General features: G+C 39.6%; 1 protein-coding gene across 2 annotated transcripts in view; it reads left to right on the forward strand.

Moving 5' to 3' along the window:
• Nucleotides 1-23,467, forward strand: part of PLEKHB2 (pleckstrin homology domain containing, family B (evectins) member 2) — a 39,391-nt gene that overhangs the window by 5,535 nt on the left and 10,389 nt on the right. For both annotated transcript variants that reach the window (XM_012728496.1, XM_004674743.2), the window contains exons 2-6: nt 7,425-7,469; nt 10,685-10,837; nt 12,458-12,560; nt 19,543-19,582; nt 20,965-21,054. In XM_012728496.1, the coding sequence (XP_012583950.1) occupies nt 7,433-7,469; nt 10,685-10,837; nt 12,458-12,560; nt 19,543-19,582; nt 20,965-21,054 (423 nt within the window). In that variant the 5' untranslated portion in view covers nt 7,425-7,432. The remainder of the gene's footprint in view (nt 1-7,424; nt 7,470-10,684; nt 10,838-12,457; nt 12,561-19,542; nt 19,583-20,964; nt 21,055-23,467) is intronic.

The following is a 23,467-nucleotide window of genomic DNA, read 5'->3' on the forward strand; positions in this document are numbered from 1 at the left end:
CCCTCATAAAATGTCTGGTATATAATTGTTCATTATTATTATTATTTTCTGCCCTGATCCTTTATACTATGTGAGTGAAACCATCGGGTATTTTTCTTTTTCTTTCTAGCTTATTTCACTAGGCATGATCCCTTCCAACTCCATCCATGTTGCTGCAAAAGGCATGTGTTTATCTTTTTTGATTGCTGAGTAATATTCCATTGTGTATATATACCACATCTTTTTAATCCAGTCATTTACTTTTGGGCATTTGGGTTAATTCCATGTCTTTCCTATTGTAAATAGAGCAGCAATAAACATGGGGGTGCAGGTGTCTTTTTCAATCAGTGTTTTTGTGTCTTTTGGGTAGATACCTAGGAGTGGGATTGCTGGATCATATGGAAGCCCCATTTTTAGCAGTTTGAGAAGCCACCAAACAGTTTTCCATAATGGTTGTACTGGTTTGCATTCCCACTAGTTGGCAGTGCAGGAGAGTTCCTTTTTTCTCCACATCCTTACCAACATTTGTTGTTGCTAGTTGTTTTAAGATGTGCCATTCTCACTGGGGTGAGGTGGTATCTCATTGTGGTTTTAATTTGCATCTCCCTTATTACAAGTGATGTTGAACATTTTTTCATATGCTTGTTGGCCATCTGTATTTCCTCTTTGGAGAAGTGTCTTTTTAGCTCTTCTACCCATTTTTTGATAGGCTTGTTTATTTTTGTTGAGTTTCATCAGTTCTTTGTAATATCTTTGTGATAAATCCTTTATCACTACCTTTGTGTGAGAAAAATTTTTCCCAATCAGTGGGATGTCTGTTTGTTTTTTGCAATGTCTCTTTTGTTGTACAGAAGCTCTTTAACTTGATGTAGTCCCATCTATTTATCTTTTCCTTCACTATCTTTGCATTGGGTGCTGTGTCTTCAAAGATGTTATTGAGGTGTATGTTGTGCAGTGTTTGGCCCATCATTGCTTCCAAGTATTTTATGGTATCTGTTCTTATGTTTAGGTCTTGAATCCACTTCGAGTTGGCTTTTGTGTGGTGTGAGGTAGTAATCTAGTTTCATTTTTTTGCATGTAGCTTCCCAGTTTCCCCAGCACCATTTGTTGAACAGACTTTCTTTGTTCCGTTGTATCTTCTTTGCTCCTTTGTCAAAAATTAGCTGTCCATAAACCTGTGGGTTTATATTTGGGTTTTCTATTCAAACCCACTGGTCTATGTGTCTATTCTTATTCCAATACTATGCAGTTTTTATTATTATGGCTTTGTAGTACAGCTTGAAGTCTGGGATTGTGATGCCTCTATTCTCTTTCTTTTTAGTCATGAGACTTTGGCTATTTAAGGGCTTTTGTGGTTCCATATGAATCTCATCAATATTTGTTCTATTTCTTTGAAGAATGTCATTGAGACTTTTATTGGGATAGCAAGACTTTTATTGGGATAGCATTAAATCTGTATATCACTTTTGGTAGGATGGCCATTTTGATGATGTTAATTCTCCCAGTCCGTGAGCTGGGATGTCTTTCCATTTCTTGGTATCTTCTTGTATTTCTTTTAACAATGTTTCAATGTTTTGTTGTTTTCTTTGTATAGGCCTTTTACCTTTTTTTTTTTTAGGTTGATTCCCAGGTATTTGATTCTTTTTGTTTTAATTGAAAAGGGGATTTTATTTTTTATTTCTGCTTCTTCTGATTGGTTGTTTGTGTATAGGAAGGACTCTAACTTTTGTATGTTGGTTTTATATCCTGCTACCTTACTAAACTGATTGATTAATTTGATTAGTTTCTCTATGGAGTTTTTAGGGGTTTCCATGTTAGTTAACATATCCAGACACTTGCATTTTTATTGAAGAGTCTCCCACTTGTTACTGTCAAGGTGTCTTTCTTCTTGCTCAGAACAGGAAGGTAGATAAAGGAAGAGGACAGGGAGTTTAGACTTGGCTTACCCTGTTGCTCTTCTTAGTGTGACATGTTACCCAACTCTGAGCTGTGCCTGGTGTCCCCCGGAGCCTCTATGTTCACGTTTTTGAGAAAGGAAATTCTCAGGCTTGGGGGCGGGGGGGTTGTCTTCATGTGTATGTTGGAGTGTAAAATATTGCTGCATTCAATAACGACCGAGGCCCACGTCCGATGCAAAAACAAACGAGATTTTATTAGGCTAGCTCTAGCCAGGATCCTCCCCTTATGTGCCCTGTCACAGCAGGCACACCCCTTAAGGAAGGATCCCGAAGATCTACAGAGTGGGGTTTAGAAGGGCAGTTAGTAGGGCTGGGGATTTTCCACTGAGTATGTCTGTTGGTGGTGGGTGCCTGCAAATTCCTGTTTATCCAGATGTTAGGGGACACAGCAGACAGACAGATGGACAGACGCTGGGACCTTATCTTGATCAGGTGGGACTCTAGGCTTATCTCTGGGAACCCACCTAGCACCTTCCAGGAACAATGGCTCTGGAGGGGGCGAGCTGTCTAGTGGGAACTTTTTACAACATTCCCAACATATAGAGGGTCTCAAAGACTTTTAAGTAAATTCTGATACTCGTGAATTAACAAAATCAGGGTAAATCAGAATTAATATATTCTGATACTCCACCTTGAGAATGATCTCATACCTCATATTTCAGAATCTTTCCAACTGTTTTGTTTCTGCTGTGCTTTGGCTTCTTGTTAGCAAAAGAAAAGCTGAGAAATTAGCTGGATTTTATGTTAGCTACATTTGTTCATTTCTGTTGGAACTTTAAAAATGTTAGCATCTCATCTGCTTTTGTCTGTGTTGCCATTCTCTATGCATTTTTGCTTTAGTTTACTCCACTCTTACTTTAGTTACATTTCTCGAGGACACAGAGCTAGCTGTTTGTGCCTCTTATAATTTGTCATTAATGTGGTAAATAACAAAGTAGTCATCAGCATGGTGATGTTAACATTGGCTTGTCTTTTGTCTTGGATCCTCACTGTAATGCCCTTGTACTCTTTGAAAGTAATTGTCCTGTTATAGTAGTGTTTATTGCCAAGAGTTCAGCTCCTCCAGAAATATGGTATTTCCATATAACACAGAAGGAAAAAAAAAAGGAAAGATTGTGATGATGTGAATTGATGTGAATTGGGTTGCCTGACTGGGTCCTCACCCCAGCCCTTAAGATTCACCTGCAAGCTCACACAAAAAGATTAATAATGGGTTTATTTACAAGAGAAAAGGGGAATGAATAACTTAGGGAGTGAGAGAAATAAGTTGATTAATGCGCCCTACTGGTTCGATGACCTGGAACCCCAGTAGCATGCTGAAAACCAGTGAAGAATCAAGAGACAAGCTGTGAGCCACGAGGCAAGAGCCCCAGAGCCCACCTCTTCTGTTTCATATCCAAACCTGGCTGCTTAGCTCTACCCTCCGGTCCCAGCAGGCTTCTCTTTGGTGTTGATGGGATTTGTAATTCCGGTGTCTGGGTGGGAGTGGAGTCCACTATTAAGTTCTTTCAGGACATCCTTTTCCCCTTACAATTGGAGCTTAAAACCTTCCTTTTTGTTTAGTTTCCTCACTCAGAGTGCTCAAGGTAGGCAGGTAGGTAGCCTCAAGGCAGGACCCAGCACCAAGAATTGCTCTAGGCTGTGGAGTAGGGTAGAGTACCTATCTATTTTAGGCAGTGGGTTGAGAGTGCATGTTGCTGCCCCCTGTGCGTGGGGTCAGGGTTCAGGATATACTGGAAATTTTTGGCAAGTGACAGATCTTAGATGGGAATATGTAGCTGCCTTCTTCTAACTTAGGTGGATCATTTAAAGAGCAGATGAAGACAACTGCTTTTTTAAGGACTGATTGCCCTTGGTGTTTTTTCTGGTGTGGAGGGCCTGTGTTGTGTTACATGTTGCTTACCCTCTGGGAGCCAGAGCAAGGATGCTTTTGCTGCCCTCCTTGCTGCAGGCAGAGGTGGACGTGGCAAGCTGCTTCATGTGGTCGTGCTAATGTGGTTCATGACAGAAGAGCCTGGGAGGGAGAGGGAAAAAATCACATCTCTTAATGCACGTATTTTCTTACTATTCTGTGGTCAAAAGTAGATGGCAAAATTTCCTGCTCTAGTCTTTCAGGATATACCATGCAACTGGTGATACTGCTGGAGTCCAGTGAAGATCCCACAGGCACTTTAGGAAATTCCATTATCCTGGGCTTTTTTTATGTTTTAACTTCCTAGAGACTGGCTTGTCCAAGGATTGTTTCCTGGGAGTTAATACCTTTGGGGGGGGGGGGGGTTGTCTCTCCACCCTCTTTTTTTTTTTTTCCATTGTTAAGTAAATTTTAGACTGGTCTGAAGCCTGTTCCTTGCAGTCCTTCCCAGTTGCTTGAGTTTCAGTACACTTAATTCCTTAACTCATAAGTCAAGTCTTTTTGTCTTAAAAAGGAAATCCTAACAACTTGGACAGTAAGCGCAAGTTTCTCTCACTGTTAACACAATAGCTGTTTGCATTATCCAGTGACAGAGTATTACACAAATCAAAGATTTGTTTTCTTTCCCCTAATCGACCTTCCTGCTCCCCTGTGTGGAGTACAGCTCACATTGGTAAGTGTGGTTTTTGCTAATATGTTCTGTAGCATTTGATTTTGTAACTGATTTTGAGCTTGGGCCATCTGTCACTACCAAGTGCCAAAACAGACAAGAATTAAATCTTTAAGGGTGCACTTTAGCTTTCTGAAATCAGGCAGTCAAGGAAGAGAAGGGGGTGGTTAACACCCTAAAGAAACTAGTTTAGGGCCCTCCCTGGTGTCGCAGCGGGTTAAAGCTCAGCACTGAGAAGCTAATGCCACTTCAGTATGAGTTCAATCCCCATCCCGGAGGTGATCCAAATGTTGTGGCAGACTTCTCCGACCAGCCCGCTGCTCCCCTCAGCAGTGTATTTCAGTCAATCTACCTGTTCTGCTCCCCACTGTGTCTCTGGTGAAGCCTCTCACTGCTCCTGCACCTCTGGCCTGTACCCCAGTTTTGTGTGAATAAATAAATAAATCTTAAAAAAAAAAAAAAAGAAAAGGAAACTAGTTTAACATTTCATTTCCAGCTGGCTTTTTAATAGTCAGTTGAACAGAGACAGTTCAGACAGCACTGGCCTCCACTGCTAGCCTTAAAGTCTCTCAGCAGTTTGAGCTTGATCTTCTGATAGCACCGGTTTCCCATATTCCCCCAGAAGTGGCCTTGGACTTGAAAATTAACTTAGCGTCAATGGGCCATAAATAATAAGTGTGTGCAGCTTTCCTACTATACCATGCATAATGTCTCCCGTCTCTCTCCGTCTTCCCCAGCCCCTGTCATTTCTAATCAGTGATTTTCTGTGTAGGATGCCTTTCAGTCTCAGCTGCTTCTACTGTAATTATTTTCATCTTTTCTAAATTTGATCAATAGAGGCCTTTTCTGTAGCTGATAGGCCTTTTTATCTTTTCTGAAGACTTTCCTGGAAATGTCTTTGTTTTTTGACAGTGTGACATTAGGCGTGTTTTGCAGTATCCTGTCTCCAAATTGTAGCTAGCTTACTTTCAAGGAACACTAGCTTCTTTTAGAGGAGACCAGTATTAGAGATAAAAATCTGGGCACTGGGGTACATGGTGAGATTGTTCCATGTAATGACTATAGGTAGACAGGGTGATTCCAGATAAGAAGCTCTTGAGTCTGCAGAAGATAGCCTTTTTCAAAAAGTCAAGAGTTTCTGTTACTAGTTTAGTTGTTTCTATCTTACAATCATCTAATTTTCACTTTCATATTCTTGAACTAATTCATATAGGTGTACTAGAGAGATGTTCTAGTTGTAGAAGTTTGGTTTTTTCTTGAACTAATTCATATAGGTGTACTAGAGAGATGTTCTAGTTGTAGAAGTTTGGTTTTTTCCTTTGCTTAACCAGCTATTCAGCTGCTTCTTGTGGACATCCTTTGAACTCCAGCTGCCTGAAAAATAGCAGAAGCCCAACTCTGTGACAAGGAGGCACCGAAGAAACAGTTTTATCTGGCAGCTCAGATGTTGACCCATACAACTAGATAATAATCAGCTATTAGGAAATCTCCTTAAGGTCTTATCTGCAGCTCTTTTTAACTACTGGTGTTTAAGGGTGCTAGTGTTGTTTATCTTACAGGCATGTAAAATTGTTGGACTCAGATTCTTAAAGACCTCAAAATAAATTCAGCTATTCTAAGTCTCATTGTTACAATGGTGTCACATTTTGACTGTTATAATGGCAGCAGATACAGCCAAATTAATATCAGGTATCTTGAGAGATTTTTAAAAACTTACTATAAAAATTTAGGAAACTCCATTCTAGCATCACTCTACATTTTTACACTATTCACTAGGTCCCATAACCATTGTAAGGTGTCAGCAAAATTGTAAGACAGCATTTCAGTCAGATTTTATATTTGTGTGGTAACTAGGTAGCTCCCAGTACCTATAAGTAATTTTTGGCCATTTTCCAGATATTTTCTTTTAGTGTTCCTGGGCTGCTATTGAGTGGAGGTAGACTTTGTAAAGTAGACAGGATTCTGAGGCAAAAAGGCCTAGAGTGGGAATTGGGTGAAGGTTGTATTGGGCCCACTGAAGAAGTATTTGTTAAATGCCAGGTAACCAGTGAAGATGGAGATTTAGACTAGATAGCTGAGATTTTGTGTTATAATAAGAGATATGTGAACTGCTTAAGCCCTTAAAATTTCCCGAGAGACAGAGGCCTTTCAGTACTCTCCCCTTCAGCCTTACCTGACTATGTTAATGAAATGACTCTTGGCAGGTCCTTGGGTGGGATTGACTGCAACCAGCCAACCTTGTTATGAAAAGATTGGAACTTTCAGTCTCACCCTTGGGTCTCCAGGATGGGGTGAGTGGTTGGAGATTGAGTCCAGAGACCAGTGGCTGCTGGTATCAAGCTTGAGTAATGCAACCCTTTGAGCCCCTAAATAATTGGGGTCCAAGAGTTTCTGGATAGTGAAGACAGGGATTGTCAGGGTGCTGTACCTGAGAGGGCATAGAACTCTGCTCTCTCTTCAGTATAGCAACTGATGGTTGCTGTGACAGAGTATTACTAGGTACCTCTTCTGTTTGCCTAATTCTAAGTCTTTTCCTTTATAATAAGCAGGTCATAGTAAGTAAAGGGCTTTCCTGAGTTCTGTGAGCCATTTTAGCAAACTATAAAATCTGTGGGAATCCCTAGATTCCCTAGAAATGTGGGAGGTAGAGGGTTAGTGTAAGTGGGAATTCTCTTGTGTAGCTGAGCCCCTTACTTGTGGTGGCTGAAGCTAAGTCTAGATTTTTAGTGTCAGATTTGAATTGAAATAGTGGAGGTCTAGTGGGTGTCCTGAGAGTTGGAAAGTTGGTTGTTAGTGTGGAAATCCCTTTATACATTTGGTGACCTAAGTGTTGAGAGTAAAAAATTGCCCATACAGGATATTGTCTTTCTGGATATAATTTTGAACCTCCCTGTTTCTTCTATAGGTAAAAAGATGGCGTTTGTGAAGAGTGGATGGTTGCTGCGACAGAGTAAGTACTACACACAGGCCTGTGGTCTGGTCTGGGGTTGCCTTAGAACTCCTGAGACAACATTTGAAAGCAGAATGCAAAGCCTTATTAACACAGTTGCTTGAATTTCCTCTTGGGAATTTTCAGAGTGCTGTGAGTTGTTTCTCTGCATGTGCAAAGCTCCTCCTTGGTTGCTGAATTGGCAGGGACCAGAGAACAGGGGGATAATCCTGTTGGACACTTCTCAGTGGCAAGCTTTAGTATTAAGACTGACCTTGAATCTAACCAGGCCTAACTTAAATACCGACATGGTGATATATAGCTTTCTTTGTGGGAGATATTTGTCTTGTGTGGGGTGATTGAACAGTGACTAAAATTGTGAAACTTAATTATAGAGGTGGAGATTTGATCTGAGAGAAAGAATGTATCTAAATTTTTTGCATTTTCAAAGTGACTCCAGAGAATAGACTCAATTCTTTATAGGATTGAGATCCACTTAGACACATCTCTGTGGGCCCGTCTTTTATCTCCTTTCTGCTTATCTGAGACAGGAGTGTGGTTCAGTGTGTTTTAAAACAGGAAACACTGGTGCTGTTGAAATAATTACAGAAAATATTATTACTACATTAATTTATGACTCCAGTAAAAAACTAAGTTATAAAATACACCATTTTTCAGATATGACTTTATATTGGATGGGTTCAACAGAACTTAATTAAAATTCAGACTAGTGGTAAGTCTTTCATGAATTGTGTTTATACTAGGCAGATTTTATGTGTATTATATATTTCTCACAATAGTTATGTGAGGTTAGGTTGCATTATTCCAGTTTCTTATTGAAGAAATTGAAGTTCAGCAATAAGTAGGTAACAGCTTGTCCAAGTGTTAGCTGTGAGTGGAAAAGCTGCTTCAAACTTGGAACTGTCTTATTTCAACATCAATACCCTTTCTAGTAGGAGACAGGACTTGAACCTGTCTGTCCAAGGACTAGTTCCATACTCCCAGACCTGGAGCTGAGTCAGGTTTCTTCTCAGTCCTGTGGTCTAACACTATATAAATCTGTTGTAATGGTGGCTTTGAGAAGGAAAATCTGTTATATTGGAATCTAACTTCAATCTTTGTGTAAATTTCCTTGTCTTGGACTTTGTGACCCCAAACTCCCCCAAATGATCAGGAGTTGTGAAAAGTCTTGCCAAGACCACAGGGATGAGCTTCCCTGACTCCTCAGATAACCTCTGCTATTGTCCTTAGGCTTAACTATATGCTTGTTTGAGGGCAACCTTTTCTTTTCCGCCCTAACTCAGTGTAAATGCCCTGTCACTGTAAGTTGACGGTTACCTTTTTGACAATATTGTGCCGCCATCACAGCCTAGTGTGATAATACATACAAAATAGATATTCTTTACCTTAAGTTGTACAGATTTCAACATTGTTCTGGTCCATAGCTATTGCAAACATGAGTATTCAGAAGATTTACTGTTTCTCCATCTCCTTATGTGTGGACTTTCCTCCTTAGCTAAAAGCAAAAGTATTAATCACAGCAAAATAAAATGAAATCAGATATGTTCACTGAGTACAGTACAGCAGAGGTACACGTTTGTTCATGTATGAAAAACTCTCTAGAACTCCTTTTTCTGCAGTTGCCAGAAAGACTAGTGTCTTAAGACCCAGTATCTGAATCTGGAGGACAACCTGATTTGAGAATCTCTACCCAAGGCATTGATGGCAGGTAGAGATAGTTGGGTAGAAATTCAAGCCCATTGATTCTACCTGTCTGTTTATTCTGTATGTCTATTAGTGTCTGCATATCCAATTAAATGGGTGGTGGATGGTCACTTATCAGTTTGGCCATCTTGCTGTGGGTACAGCTCTAAGCCAGAAGGGTACCTGATAGTGGTAAAGAAATTTAGAGGCTTGGGCCTCCCTGGTGATGCAAGGGGATAAGTATCAGCATTATGAAGCTGTCTACAGCCACTGCAGCATGAGTTCGATCCCTGTCCAGGGAGCTGATCCACGTGGCGCAGCAGATTCTGTCTTGCCCATTGCTCTCCTCAGCAGTATACTTCAGTGCTTCTGGCTGTTATGCTTGCCACTCTGTCTCTAATGAATTCTTTCAAACCTTACCTCCTCCCGCACCTCTGGCCTATACCTCAGTTCTTGTATAAATAAATAAATAAATCTTTTGAAAAAAAAAATTCAGAGGCTGAAAGTGTTACATAGCTTAGTGATGCCAATAGTGGACATGTAATAGAAAGAGGCATGTTGGAATAGAATAGGGTAGAATCAAGAAGGAACAAAGATGCAGTGGACAGAATGTGGGCATGAATGGAGCTAAACTGGCCTTTACTTTTCTCTTCTGCCTGAGATTAGCATTTTATAAAGTCAAGTGCCTAGTCTAAGATCACAGATGAGTGAATTCTTCCAAACTAATAGAGACATGAGATAGTAGAGGCAGTTGTACACAGTGTAGGAGTCAGGTGATATGAAGGGAAGGGAAAGACTAGGCATGACTATATGTGGAAGTCCTTCAAGAAAAAAACATTTCCAAAGGAGGATGGTATTTTTATTTGTATGTAGAGACTCTGCAGTCCAACATTTTCTGACCCAACTTTAGCAAGTTAGATATAACCAAAGAAGTTTAGATATACCACTTAGGGAATGTAATGTTATGTTCTACTAGGTCAAAACCAAGTTTTGGGGGATATATTAAAATTTTGGGAATTTTAAGATGGTAATGTGCTAGGTATTTCTAGTATATGCTGCTTGCAACCCTGTATAGCATGAGTGTTATTGCCATTAGGATCTCCTTTCACTTCATTTTGATAAACTGTTGATAGTTATGTTAAGGTATACTTTTGGGGCCAGAGGAAAGTTCTTTGTTTCTGTTACCTGTGAATTAGAAGACAAAGTCCTTTTTTTAAAAGATTTATTTATTTATGCATACAGACCTGGGGTACAGGCCAAAGGTGTGGGGGCTGGGCAGTGAGCACATTCACCAAAGCCAGAATGGGGAGCAGAATAATTAGATTGATGAAGTACACTTACGAAGGGAGCAGCGGGAAGGTCTGGAGAGGTCTGCAGTGCCATGTGGATCACCTCCGGGGCTGCGGATTAAACTCACACTGAAGCTGCTGCTGCTAGCTTACAGTGCTGCGCTTTAGCCCACTGTGTCACCAGAGAGAACCCAAAGTTCTTGCTTTTTTTGACCAAAAGCTAACCTTTTCCACTTTTACCAGGTACTATTTTGAAGCGCTGGAAGAAGAATTGGTTTGATTTGTGGTCAGATGGTCACCTGATCTATTATGATGACCAGAGCCGGCAGAGTATTGAGGATAAGGTTCACATGCCAGTGGACTGCATTAACATCCGCACTGGGCATGAATGTCGGGGTAAGTAGTCTTTATTGGCCAACTGCTGTCATCTCCTCTTCCCTGTTCTCTATGGAGTTAAATCTTCTTCTGTTTTCATAAACACATCACAGAAAGGTTCCATCTGGAGAGAGATAACCCATAGCAGAATGCCCAGACACTTAGCTTGTGAACCATATGGTTGGGGCAGATTAATTTTCTCATCCAACTACAGTTCATTAATCCATATTATTTTCACTCACAGAGAAGGTGGTAGAGAAAAAAGGAACTAAAGTGCTAGGAACCTCAAGAAGCATGGAAATGTTGATTTTGTAACTCAGAAACTAAGCATCTTATTTGATGACAACTCTAATCAATTTCTAAAATTTCATGATCTCATGATTTCCTAATGTTATCCCTATGTCCATCTTAAAAGGGATAAAATTTTTTTTTTAAGATTTATTTATTTGTGCATACAGAACTGGGGTACAGGCCAGAGGCTTAGGGGCGGCAAGAGGCTTCACCAGAGACAGAGTGGGGAGCAGAACAGGCAGATCGACGAAGTACACTGCTGAGGGGAGCAGCGGGCGGGTCAGGAGAGGTCTGCCACGCCATGTGGTCACCTCCGGGGCAGGCGGGAATGAACTCATGCGGAAGTGGCTTTAGCTTCTCAGTGCAGTTCTTTAACCCGCTGTGCCACCAGGGAGGGCCCGGGATAAATTTTTAATAAGCATAGACTTTACTGTTTCTAAATAATGGCATCTATAGACTTTTCTTGTTTTACCGACTTGCTATTTGAGTAGAGTCACATTAGTGATAGCTGCTTATAAAACAATTCATATGTTTTTTAAAAAATATTTATTCATACAGAACTGGGGTACAGGCCAGAGATGCGGAGGGTGAGAGGATTCACCAGGGACAGAGTGGGGGCAGAACAGGCAGATTGACGAAGTACACTGCTGAGGGGAGCAGCGGGAGGCCAGGAGAGGTCTGCCGTGCCATGTGGATCTCCTCCGGGGCAGGTGGGGATCAAACTCATGCAGAAGTGGCTTAAGCTTCTTAGTTCTGGGCTTTAACCTGCTGTGCCACCAGGGAGGTTCCTCTGCTCCTATATATTAGTTCTTATGTTAAGAAGGTACAAATGAGATACCTCATATCTCTTATGTTGTGAGCTCCTGCCTCTGCACAGTCGCTGTTGAAACAGGTCTCCATAGACCAGATGTTGAAATCCTAACCTCATCCAGGCTCAAATAGAGCTCTTATTTCTTGGTACAGATACTTTATAAGCTATTTTCACCTTTACAGCAGTGATCTAGTTTGAGCTTCCTGTGAATAAAAGTAGAAAGTATTTTGTTATCTCATGCTTTGTATCACTTTCTATGGTGTGAGACTTATTATCCTCTAATGTCTAGGCACTTCTGTACATATGAGGTATATGGACTGCCTTCTAGAGAAGGCCTATTTGTTCTTCATTCAGGAAGTGTAATTAGAATGGAGCACTGATTCATGTGTTTGGTTCTGTACAATAGAACAAAGATGTTTTATAATTGCAGTATTCTGAAGTACAGATCTTATGCTTACCATAGCTATTAGGTAGCAAATACTAAAAAAAAAAAACAACAAAAAATTTAAACATTCTTTTACTCTGTTTATTTTTCATAGATATTCAGCCTCCGGATGGGAAGCCGAAAGACTGTATGCTGCAGATTGTTTGCCGAGATGGGAAAACTATTAGTCTTTGTGCAGAGAGCACAGATGATTGTTTGTAAGTTATTTTTTTATGTGTTTAATTTTAGGATGTTTTTGTTTTAATTTCCAGTTACCAAGAAGGGACAAGAGTAGGAGTGGAATTTTCCTTCAGCAGAGTAAATGACCCTGAATGTGTGAAAGAAATATAATAGGGTCTTTTTCATCTCTACTTATACTGACTCTAGAACTGTCCAGCATAGGTAGGACCCCAGCATAGTGAGAATGGCAAAACGATATTGGCATCCAGTCTTTTTGAGCTCTCTCTCTCTCTCTTTTTTTTTTCAATTACTAGATCCACAACGGATAATGGGAGTAGGTTGAATGGGTTCTTAAATCTTATTCTTTTTTTTTTTTAAAGTTTTTTTTTTAAGGTTTATTTTATTTATTTATGTATACAAGAACTGGGATATAGGCCAGAGGTGTGGGGGGTGAGAGGATTCACCAGAAACAGAGAGGGAAGCAGAACAGGTGGATCTACTGAAATACAGTGCTAAGGGGAGCAGTGGGCGAGACAGGTGAGGTTTGCTGTGCCATGTGGTCCAGTTCCCTCGCTGGGGATTGAATTCATGCTGTAGTGGCTGCCAATAGCTTCATAATGCTGAGACTTAACTTCTGCCGCCAGGGAGGCCCTGTAAAGTCTTTTTAAAAAGCTTTGATGGGGGCCTTCCCTGGTGGCGCAGCGGGTTAAAGTGCAGCACTGAGAAGCTTAGGCCACTTCTGCATGAGTTTGATCCCCGCCTGCCCTGGAGGTGATCCACATGGCGTGGCAGACCTCTCCTGACCCGCCCACTGCTCCCCTCAGCAGTATACTTCGTCGATCTGCCTGTTCTGCTCCCCACTCTGTCCCTGGTGAATCCTCTCACCCTCTGCATCTCTGGCCTGTACCCCAGTTCTGTATGAATAAATAAATAAATCTTTAAAAAAAAATAAAAAGCTTTGATGCCTGTAATGTGCTGCTCCTTCCTTCCTTGGTGGTTTTCACTCCCATCAACCATCTCTGAAGAAGGGATTTGTGGTGAGGAAACCTGACTCTAGTTATTCTTATCCTTAGCTTTGGCATTAATTCAATCATAATTTTGAAAACACTGAAATGAAATCAGTAGAGAAAAATGTTTCTTTTGCTGTTCTTTCTATAATATTATCGAGTTAATGCTGGATGTGGTAAGACTTCACAAATAGATTGTTATATATTCATATGATTAAATATTCATATATCTTATATTTTCATGGTAGACTAGCTTGTCAAGCATGTCTACTGCCACATTTTGCATATATGGTTATCATCAGTGTAAACATTTGTTCCTTGGTAAACTCTAAGGTTTGTTTTAGACTCCAAAATGCTTCTTTTATTCTCTTCTGATTTTTTTTTTAAAAGACATTTATTTGTCTAGACATAGAGAACTGGGGTGCAGGCCAGAGGTGCACGGGTGGTGAGAGGATTCACCAGAGACAGAGTGGAGAGCAGAGCATCGAAGTACACTACTGAGGGCAACAGCAGGCCAGTCAAGAGAGGTCTGCTATACCATGTGGATCACCTCCAGGACCAGGGATGGAACTTGCACTGAAACAGCAGTGGCTGGCTTGCAGTGCTGCGTCCTAACCCGATGTGCCACAAGGGAGGGCCCTATTCTGATTTTTGTCAGTAGATTTTAAATAATACTTTCTGAAAGAGATGTGGCTTTCCTGGAGACTTATGGAGAAATGACCTCATGTCAGGCTAGTTTGCTAGGTTTTAATAAACTGAAGCTATAAACATTTTTTTCTTTTATTTTTTCCACCTCAGCTGCTATAAACAATTTTCTGAACATTTTCTTTTGGGTGTCTCATGCTAGGGTTTACTTCACCAGCCAGATAATACAGTTTTTCTGTGACATTCAATGCCTTCCAATGACAAGTCCTGGGAGAATCTTCTGGTTTCTGCTGAGTTCCTAGGTGTATTATGTTAAGGGATTTGTCTTAGTTTTTCCAGGAAGTAACTTACTTCCTTAAACAGTATCTCCCAGACTGCTGATTATTACCAAAAATCTGCATGATTTTATGACCTCATTATGTTACTGCTGCTGTGAATTGAGTATATCCTTCTTTGCTTCTTCCTAGTTTTGGTGGTGACAAATGATTCCTTATTCTTCCTTGGCTTATAGCCGCCTACAATCTGCAGCTCTGGTAACATGGTACCCCACTGTATGTTTTCAAATTTCCTCTTATTAAAAAGATACCTGTCTAATTAAGGAGCCCACTTAATTCAGTGTGACCTTTTCTTAGCTTGATTAAATAAGGTCATGTGGAATTATTAGGAATTATTAGTTGAAATACCTTTTGGTTGGGGACAAAACTAACCTGTAAAAGAGACCTCAGGGTAAACAGGGTGAAATGAATTCAGATCACCTTTTTCAACTACCTAGTGATAGTGAAAAAAATTTTTAGCAAGTAAAAAACTCAACTTAAAGCACAAACTACAAAGAATGAGAACTGAAGATAGAAAGGAAAGAATTGTTGAAGAATTGTTGAGCAGTATCACCATTTTAAACCCACCTCCAGCTTCCAGACGCAGCAGCAAGATGAGTTGGTTAAATGTTTCAGGTTTGGTAATACTCTGTACTCTGAAGATATGCTGTGTAAGGGAGTAAAATATTTTTTTTTTTAAAGATTTATTTATTTGTACATCCAGAACTGGGGTACAGGCCAGAGGCTCAGGGGCAGTGAAAGGCTTCACCAGAGACAGAGTGGGGAGCAGAACAGGCAGATCAATGAAGTACACTGCTGAGGGGAGCAGCGGGCGGGTCAGGAGAGGTCTGCCACGCCATGTGGTCTCCTCGGGGGCAGGCGGGAATCGAACTCATGCAGAAGTGGCTTTAGCTTCTCAGTGCAGTGCTTTAACCCACTGCGCCACCAGGGAGGGCCGGGAGTAAAATATTTTTAAGAAGAAATCTGAAAATGATATCCTTAGGATCTTAACAGAGATTGGAAGGTTCCCTCAGAGTACTGGAAGGTATTAAAATTCATGCGGTTAGTATAAATAACTGGGTGATAAAGAAAACCTAAGCATGACACTTTTAAAAGAATATGCTCAGAAGAGTATACAACCCAGATTTTTTGAAAATGACTTACTCAGTCCAATAAGAAATTTCTTCTCTCCATCCTTATGCTTACAGATTATAAAAAAATGATTGAGGGTAATACCTAGTTGTCAAACTATTGCTAAGGTGGAGCTCCCAGTTGATGCCTGTTTAGGTAGTAAGGGTTTGAGATATAACACTATATCAAAACAAATACAAGTTTTTGATGTTCCTTCCATGAGCAGGATGCAAAGAAAAGGCTTCATTGGTACAATATAGTATAAAGGAAAACTCAAAAAAACAAGGCTTTGATGAAAGTCTCATGGGTAGTATAATACAGCCCAGCAAACAGGTAGATTTTTTTCTTTTTAAGACTTATTTATTCATGCATAAAGAACTGGGATATAGGCCAGAAGTGCAGGGAGTGAGAGGATTCACCAGAATCAGAGTGGGCAGCAGAACAGGTAGATGTATTGAAATACACTGCTGAGGGGAACAGAGGGTGGGTCAGGAGAGGTCTGCCACACCATGTGGGTCACCTCTCTGGCTGGGCATTAAACTCATGCTTCAATGGCTGTGGTAGCTTCATAGTGCTGTGCTTTATTCGTTGCACCACCAGGAAGGGCCCATAATTGATTTTTTTTTTCATAATAGACTTTTTTAAAGAATGTTACCATGTTTAAAATGATAAGATAATTGTAATACAGGCACATGTTAAAAAACAAGAAAAGGGATCCTCCCTGGTGGCGCAGTAGGTGAAAGAACAACACTGTGGCCACAGCTGTTATAGCAAGTGTTCAAATCTCCAGCCAGGGAAGTGACCCACATGGTGTGGCAGATCTATCCTGTCTCAGCTGCTGCTCCCCTCAGCAGTGTATTTCAGTCAGTCTGCCTGTTCTGCTCCCCATTTTATCTCTGGTGAGTCCTGTCACTGCCCCTGTGCCTCTAGCCTGTACCCCAGTTCTATATACATAAACAAATTTTAAAAAAAGGCAAGAAAAGTCCCTAGTAAGCAACCTAATGTCACATTTAAAAGAACTAAAAAAAAAAAAAAGGAACCCAAAGTAGAATGAAGAAAATAGTACAGTGCAGTTAAGAGTACAAGTAAATGAAATAGGGATCAAAGACTGTAAAAGAATCAGTGAAACTAAGAGCTGGTTGTTTGAAAAGGTGTAATAAATAAATCTATAGTTAGGCTAACCAAAAAGAAAGAGAGAAAACATAATAAACAGAACTATAAAACAGTATTTTAAAAAGCAAAAGCTGGGCTCTCCCTGGTGGATTAAAGCACAGCACTAAGAAGCTAAAGCCACTTCAGTATGAGTTTGATCCTTGCTGAGAAGGTCATCTACATGGCAAGGCAGACCTCTTCTGGCCCCGCCTGCTGCTCCCTTCAGCAGTGTACTTTGTCTGTCTGCCTGTTCTGCTCCCCACTCTGTCTCTGGTGAAGCCTCTCACCACCCCTACACCTCTGGTCTGTGCCCAGTTCTGTATGCATAAATAAATAAATCTTAAAAAAAAAAAAAAAAAAGCAAAAGCCCAGGACCAGATGATTTTACAAATGAATTTTATCCAACTTTTAAGGAACCAATGTCTACCTTGCTCAAATTATTTTTAATAATACAAGAAGGGATACTCCCTAATACATTTTACAATGCCAGTATTTATTACCTTAATACAAAAACCACACAAAGGCAGCACAGGAAAAGAAAATTGTATACCACTATTGCTGATGAAAACTCTATGCCAAGATGGGAATTGAAGGAACATACCTCAGTATAATAAACCATGTATCACAGAACAATTGCTGATATATTAATATTCAATTGTGAAGAACTGAAACTTTTCTTCATAAGATCTAATACAAGACAAGGAAATAAATACTGTACAACCTGGCAATCCCACTCTTGGGCAAATATCCACAGAATATGAAACCATCAACAAAAATCTCCTATCTTTCACAGTATTCACAGCAGCATTATTTACAACAGGTAGGACATGGAAGCAGACCAGATCTCCTTCAAAGGGACAAATGAATCAACTAGATGTTGTACACACACACCATGGAGTATATATTGCCATATAAAAGGATAAAATGCAGAAATTTTCAGCAAAAGGAAGGAAATTTGAGAGAATAATATGCAACAAAAAAATCAGACTAATAGACTAACATATTGGGCATTCACATAGCAGACAATTTGACAACATAAAACACTTACAAAAAATATGTGAACATCAGTGAACATCCCGAGGGCTCTAAGGCTAAGGAGAGGGGAATGAAAGGGAAAAGGAAACACAAAGGATGGTGGTGGGAGAATTAAAAAAAAAAAGTCATTCCAAAGAGTGAGAATCTCAGTACTGAGCTATAGTCAGAAAAGGATATTTGTAGATAAAAAAAATGCTTACTGTAGAGCACATTTCCCAGCAGCCCTCTGACTTTCTTGCTCAGAGACTAAAATTGTTTCTAAAATAGTTCTGTTTAGGTTTGTTTTTTTTTTTTTTTAAAGATTTATTTATTTGTACATACAGAACTGGGGTACAGGCCAGAGACTCAGGGGCAGTGAGAGACTTCACCAGAGACAGAGTGGGGAGCAGAACAGGCAGATCAACGAAGTACACTGCTGAGGGGATCAGTGGGCGGGTCAGGAGAGGTCTGCCACGCCATGAGGTCTCTTCCGGGGCAGGCGGGAATCGAACTCATGCGGAAGTGGCTTTAGCTTCTCAGTGCAGTGCTTTAACCCGCTGCGCCACCAGGGAGGCCCCTGTTTAGGTTTTTAAAGAAATCAGCCAGGTAGCTGTGTTGGCAGCTATTTATACAACTGGCAGCTTAGAAGTAAAATGTAGTCTTTTTCTTTCTTCTCTCCCTCTTTCTCTCTTGCCAAAGATACATTACTGGTTCCTTGGAATTAAAGGAAAAAATTAGAATAAAATTGTGACATCCTTGTTCCATATGCATACATACCAACTAATTTTTTCATCTGACCAGCTAATTAAGTTTTTTATCTTCTGTCATTGAAATATAAGCTGCAGCCCTCCCTGGTGGCGCAGCGGGTTAAAGCACTGCACTGAGAAGCTAAAGCCACTTCTGCATGAGTTCGATTCCTGCCTGCCCCAGAGGTGACCACATGGTGTGGCAGACCTCTCCTGACCCGCCCGCTGCTTCCCTTAGCAGTGTACTTTGTCTATCTGCCTGTTCTGCTCCCCAATCTGTCTCTGGTGAAGCCTTTTGCCACCCCTAACCTCTGGCATGTACCCCAGTTCTGTATGTACAAATAAATCTTAAAAAATTATATATATATAAGCTGCATGATAGCAGAGATTTTTTTGTGTGTGTGCCCCTTTTGTATCTCTGTAGTCTAGAAGACCTGTCTCAGATTATACCTACCATTCATTTTATAATTCAGAGTAAATGGTCTTCTCTGGAGTACAAGCCAAACGAAGAAGCTAATCTCTGATGATAGAAGATACACACACACACACACAAACATAAACATATACCTGTACATATATATGTGTGTGTGTATACACACACACACACACATCTCCTATCAATAAAGCCAGCATTTTTTTAAATTGGAAAAGATTGTTGATCATCTTAAATCTCCTAAAATATGTAGCTATTTAAAAAAATGAAGCAGATCTGTGTGTGTGTGACATGAACTGAAAATAAGTTGCAATGTAATTAAGTAGGGCACACTTTACATTACAAAATGAAGTAAAATTGTAGTATATATAATACTTTAAATATATATGCACATGCTATTTTTAGTATATATCCCTAGTGAATATCTCAGGTCAGTTGGTTTAGTAGTTCTTTGGCCAATGCAGAAGACTTGTTCTTAAAATAAACTTTTTCAAAAATTCTGATTCCAATGTAGATTTTGAGAATCAAAGATCAGTGTTGGATTATTTCAAATAAGGTTTTCTATTCTTTTTCTCCAGAGCCTGGAAATTTACACTACAGGATTCTAGGACAAACACAGTAAGTTGCTAATGGCAGTCACCAGCAGTGTTCTTTTGTAGTCTTGCTGTAACAGATAGGACAAGAGGAGATTAGGAAAATGAAATGGGGGAAACTCAGTTTTTGATTTTCCAGCCAGCAGTGAGCAAGCAGAATTTAGCAGGTGCATGTCACTGATGATAAACTAGCTGAACTTTGCTAAATATTTTGGCTGGAGAAATCCTAACAAAAGCATACTAATTCCGTTGTTGTTTTCTAGTAATAGTTTTATCTCGCAAAGACTTGGAATACTTTGTCTTGTTGAGGTTTGCCAGGAGGACTCAGAGTTCCTTTTTGTGCATAGGTTTTCAGCCTTGTGGAACAAACATTTTGGGACTTGGCTCTAGTTCTCCTGACAGTTGGTCACTGAGACAGTAGATCCCATTTACAGAGGCTGTGCCTCTCTTGTGTCCCTTCAGAGAGTTAGGGTAACACCTCTGTAGTCTGAATGTTCACTCTTCAGATAGGATTTTATTTTTTTCCTGCATTTCTCTAGGAAGAAAAGAAAAGGGTATATGAAGCTTATGAAAGAATTAGTACGGGAAGGGAAAGAAAGTAAAATCTTACTATTCAAATATCATTGTTTTTAACACTAGCCCAAGCAGTTCTTGACCCAAAGCATGTTCTACATTCTAATTATTTTTTCTTTGATGAAATCCTCTTCCTGGATGAAATTCACATGGTCTATATAGTTAGGGACAAGATCCCAAGAGCATTCTTCATATGATTTTTTTTTTTCCGCAGGAGTGCTCATTTTCTTTTTCACTGGGGAATACTTTTTTATATAACTATAATAGTTTATTTTTACATCATTTTGTGCCTTTTTCCATCTCAGTTGTAATCCTCGTGGACTTCCCATTACCAATTCACCCATGTGCCATCACCATAGCCCTGTGCTCTTCCCTCCCCCCATTTTTGATCCCATTCCACGGGGGAATACTTTTATGAAGGATTTTCATATGAAATGCAAAATGGACTGTATAAAATATTTCTTATTGCTGCATTGCAGGCGGTAGGATTTTTCTTTGTGAGCACAGGGTTGAATGTTACTACACCTTTCAAAAGACTGGGTAACAGTGGAGACTGTGGCCTTGGGTAATAAGCATGTACTTCTGCCTCCTGCAGGCATTTGGGTAGACCAGCTGACTTCTGAGTTCAAAGACCACCACAATGCTGGTGGGAAGTAGGGGTGACAGATAGTCCTCCTGCCACCCATTCCTTCTTAGAGAGCTGTTTATATCCATTGTTCAAAGATCAATTTTTTGGTTTTTAATTTTGTAACATGCTAAAATAAAGGACATGCATACATCATAAAATTGTGTTGTTGCATTGTGGTCACTCTTTCTTGCTTTTTCCTGTCACAGGCTTACGTTGGTTCAGAAGTCATGTATGATGAGATGGTGGTGGCTTCTTCCCCACCTCCTTACACAGCCTATGCCACACCAACCCCTGAGGTAGGGAGCAAATCTTTGTGTTACAGAAAGGCTGCTGCCTTTTATTTTTTTAATCTTGAGCCAATACTAGAGAAATTAAGTTTCCTTTTATAAACGTTTCCCTTTTTATAAAAAGATTATGATCTTTTGCTTTCATAGAACAGTTGCTTTATATCCTTTATACTGAGTTTGTTTTTATGATAGATTCAGAAATGAATTACATTAACGCTCATTGCTACGGTTATATAACTAATGTTTATACTTTATATGTATTCTCTTTAATGTCAGAAAAGAACCTTTTTTTTTAAATTTGAAAAAACAAAAAACCTTCAAAAAAAATCACATATCTAGGAGTGTCCCCAAATTAGAGGTGTTAAGTGTTCAGTGTTACATATAAAAGTCTATTGTGGGCGATAACCTTGCTTTTTTTTTTTTTAAGATTTATTTATTTATGTTTCCAAAAATAGGTCAGAGGTACAAGGTGGGGGGTTGAGATTTCACCAGAGATAGAGTGGGGAGCAGAACAGGCAGATGTACTGAAATACACTGCTGAGGGGAGCAGTGGGCAGCTGAGTAGAGCTCTGCCATGTTATGTGGGTGACCCCCTGGCTGGGGAATCCAATTTGTGTTGCAATGGCTGGGGATCGCTTCATAGTGCTGAGCTATAACCCGTTGCACCACCAGGGAGGGCCCTTATGTTTTTTAACTTTTAATTTTGAAATAATTTTGAATTCACAAGAAGTTGCAAAGGTGTATGGAGAGGTCTCATGTACTCTTCACCCATTTCCCAGTTCTTCTATGTTAGATAAAATCAAAATCAGAAATTTGAAATTGATAATGTTTATGTCTAGTTCTGTGTCGTTTTGTAGATTTGTGTAATCACAATCTCAATGAAGTCAGAACTATTGACAAGATCATCCTACCCCTTTTGTAATCACATCAACCACTTACTTGTCCTTCATCTCTATAATTTTGTCATTTTTATGACGTCCTATAAAAAGAGTCGTACAGCAGGTTACCATTTTTCACTGTACATGATAGTGCTTATTCATTCACATTGTTGCATTCATGTATTACAAAATGTGAGGGTATAGAAATCAGTTGATTTTTGTATGTTGATCTTGTAGCTTGTGAACTTTCTAAACTCTCTTATTAATTTTAGCAATACTTTATTTGTCATTTCTTTGGAATATACTTCATAGACACTCATGTCCTTTGCACATAGGAGACATCCATCTTTCTTTGCCAGTCTGCATGCCCTTTTCCTTGTGCAGGCTGGCCTCATTGTCCCAGTCAGGACTTCGAATATTATGCTGACTGGCAGTCATGAGAGCAGTCCGCCTTGCCTTGTTACTGATTGTTAGGGGGAGTTCAGTCTGTTTTCCGCATTAAGTATGATACTGGTTATAGCTTCTTCATCAAGTTTTCCTTTTCTAGTTTTCTGAGACTTTTTGAATGAATTTGAGTTTTTGAATGAGTTTTCATGAATTTATATTGAATTTTTGTCACATACTTTTCTGTTCATTTAGTCATTGATTTACTATTTTTTTAAACCCATTTTTATAATGGATTACATTGATTGATTTTCAGATATTGAACCCTCTTGCCTCCATGGAATAAACCTCACTTTGGGATCATTTATAGTTATTTTCATTTATTGCTGAATTCTCTTTGCTGACATTTAATAAGTATTTTTTAACCTATAATCATGAGGGATATTGGGTTATAGTTTTCTTTCTTGTACTCTTACTTTGGTATTAGGTAATAGGGACTTTATAAAATGAGTTGGGAAGTAGTCCCTGCTTCTCTGTTTTCTAGAAGATATTGATATTTTTCATGTAAGTTGTCTAATTTATGCCTGCCTTGTTGTCATTGGATCCATACACGCTTAATATCGTCAGTAGTTTTACCCTGTTAGCATAATGTAATATCATTTTCTCTGTTTCTGGTAATTTTCTTTAGTCTGATACTTTATTTACATTAACCCAGCTATTTCTTCTTGCTGTTGATTAATGTTTGCATGGATTTCTTTCCTCACCTTTTTTCTTTTACCCTGCATACATTATTATATTTGAAGTGAGTTTCTCATAGACAGTATATAATTGCTTCACCCTCTATCTTGGCATTGGTGTAGTTAGGCAATTTACATATAGTGAAATTTTGGATATATTAAGAGTGAGCTACCTAAATTTTTGTTTTCTTTTGATGGTGTTTTTAATCTCTTTGTTCTTTCACTTAACCTTTTTATGAATTACACTTTTTTTTAAAAAGATTTATTTATTCATACAGAACTGGGGTACAGGCCAGAGATGTGGAGGGTGAGAGGACCAACCAGAAACAGAGTGGGGAGCAGAACAGGCAGATCGAGGAAGTACACTGCTGAAGGGAGCAGGGGGGCGGGTCAGGAAAGGTCTGCCCCGCCATGTGTATCACC

Source organism: Condylura cristata, unplaced genomic scaffold (assembly GCF_000260355.1).
Source record: "Condylura cristata isolate star-nosed mole 26May11 unplaced genomic scaffold, ConCri1.0 scaffold00002, whole genome shotgun sequence".
Lineage (NCBI taxonomy): Eukaryota > Metazoa > Chordata > Mammalia > Eulipotyphla > Talpidae > Condylura > Condylura cristata.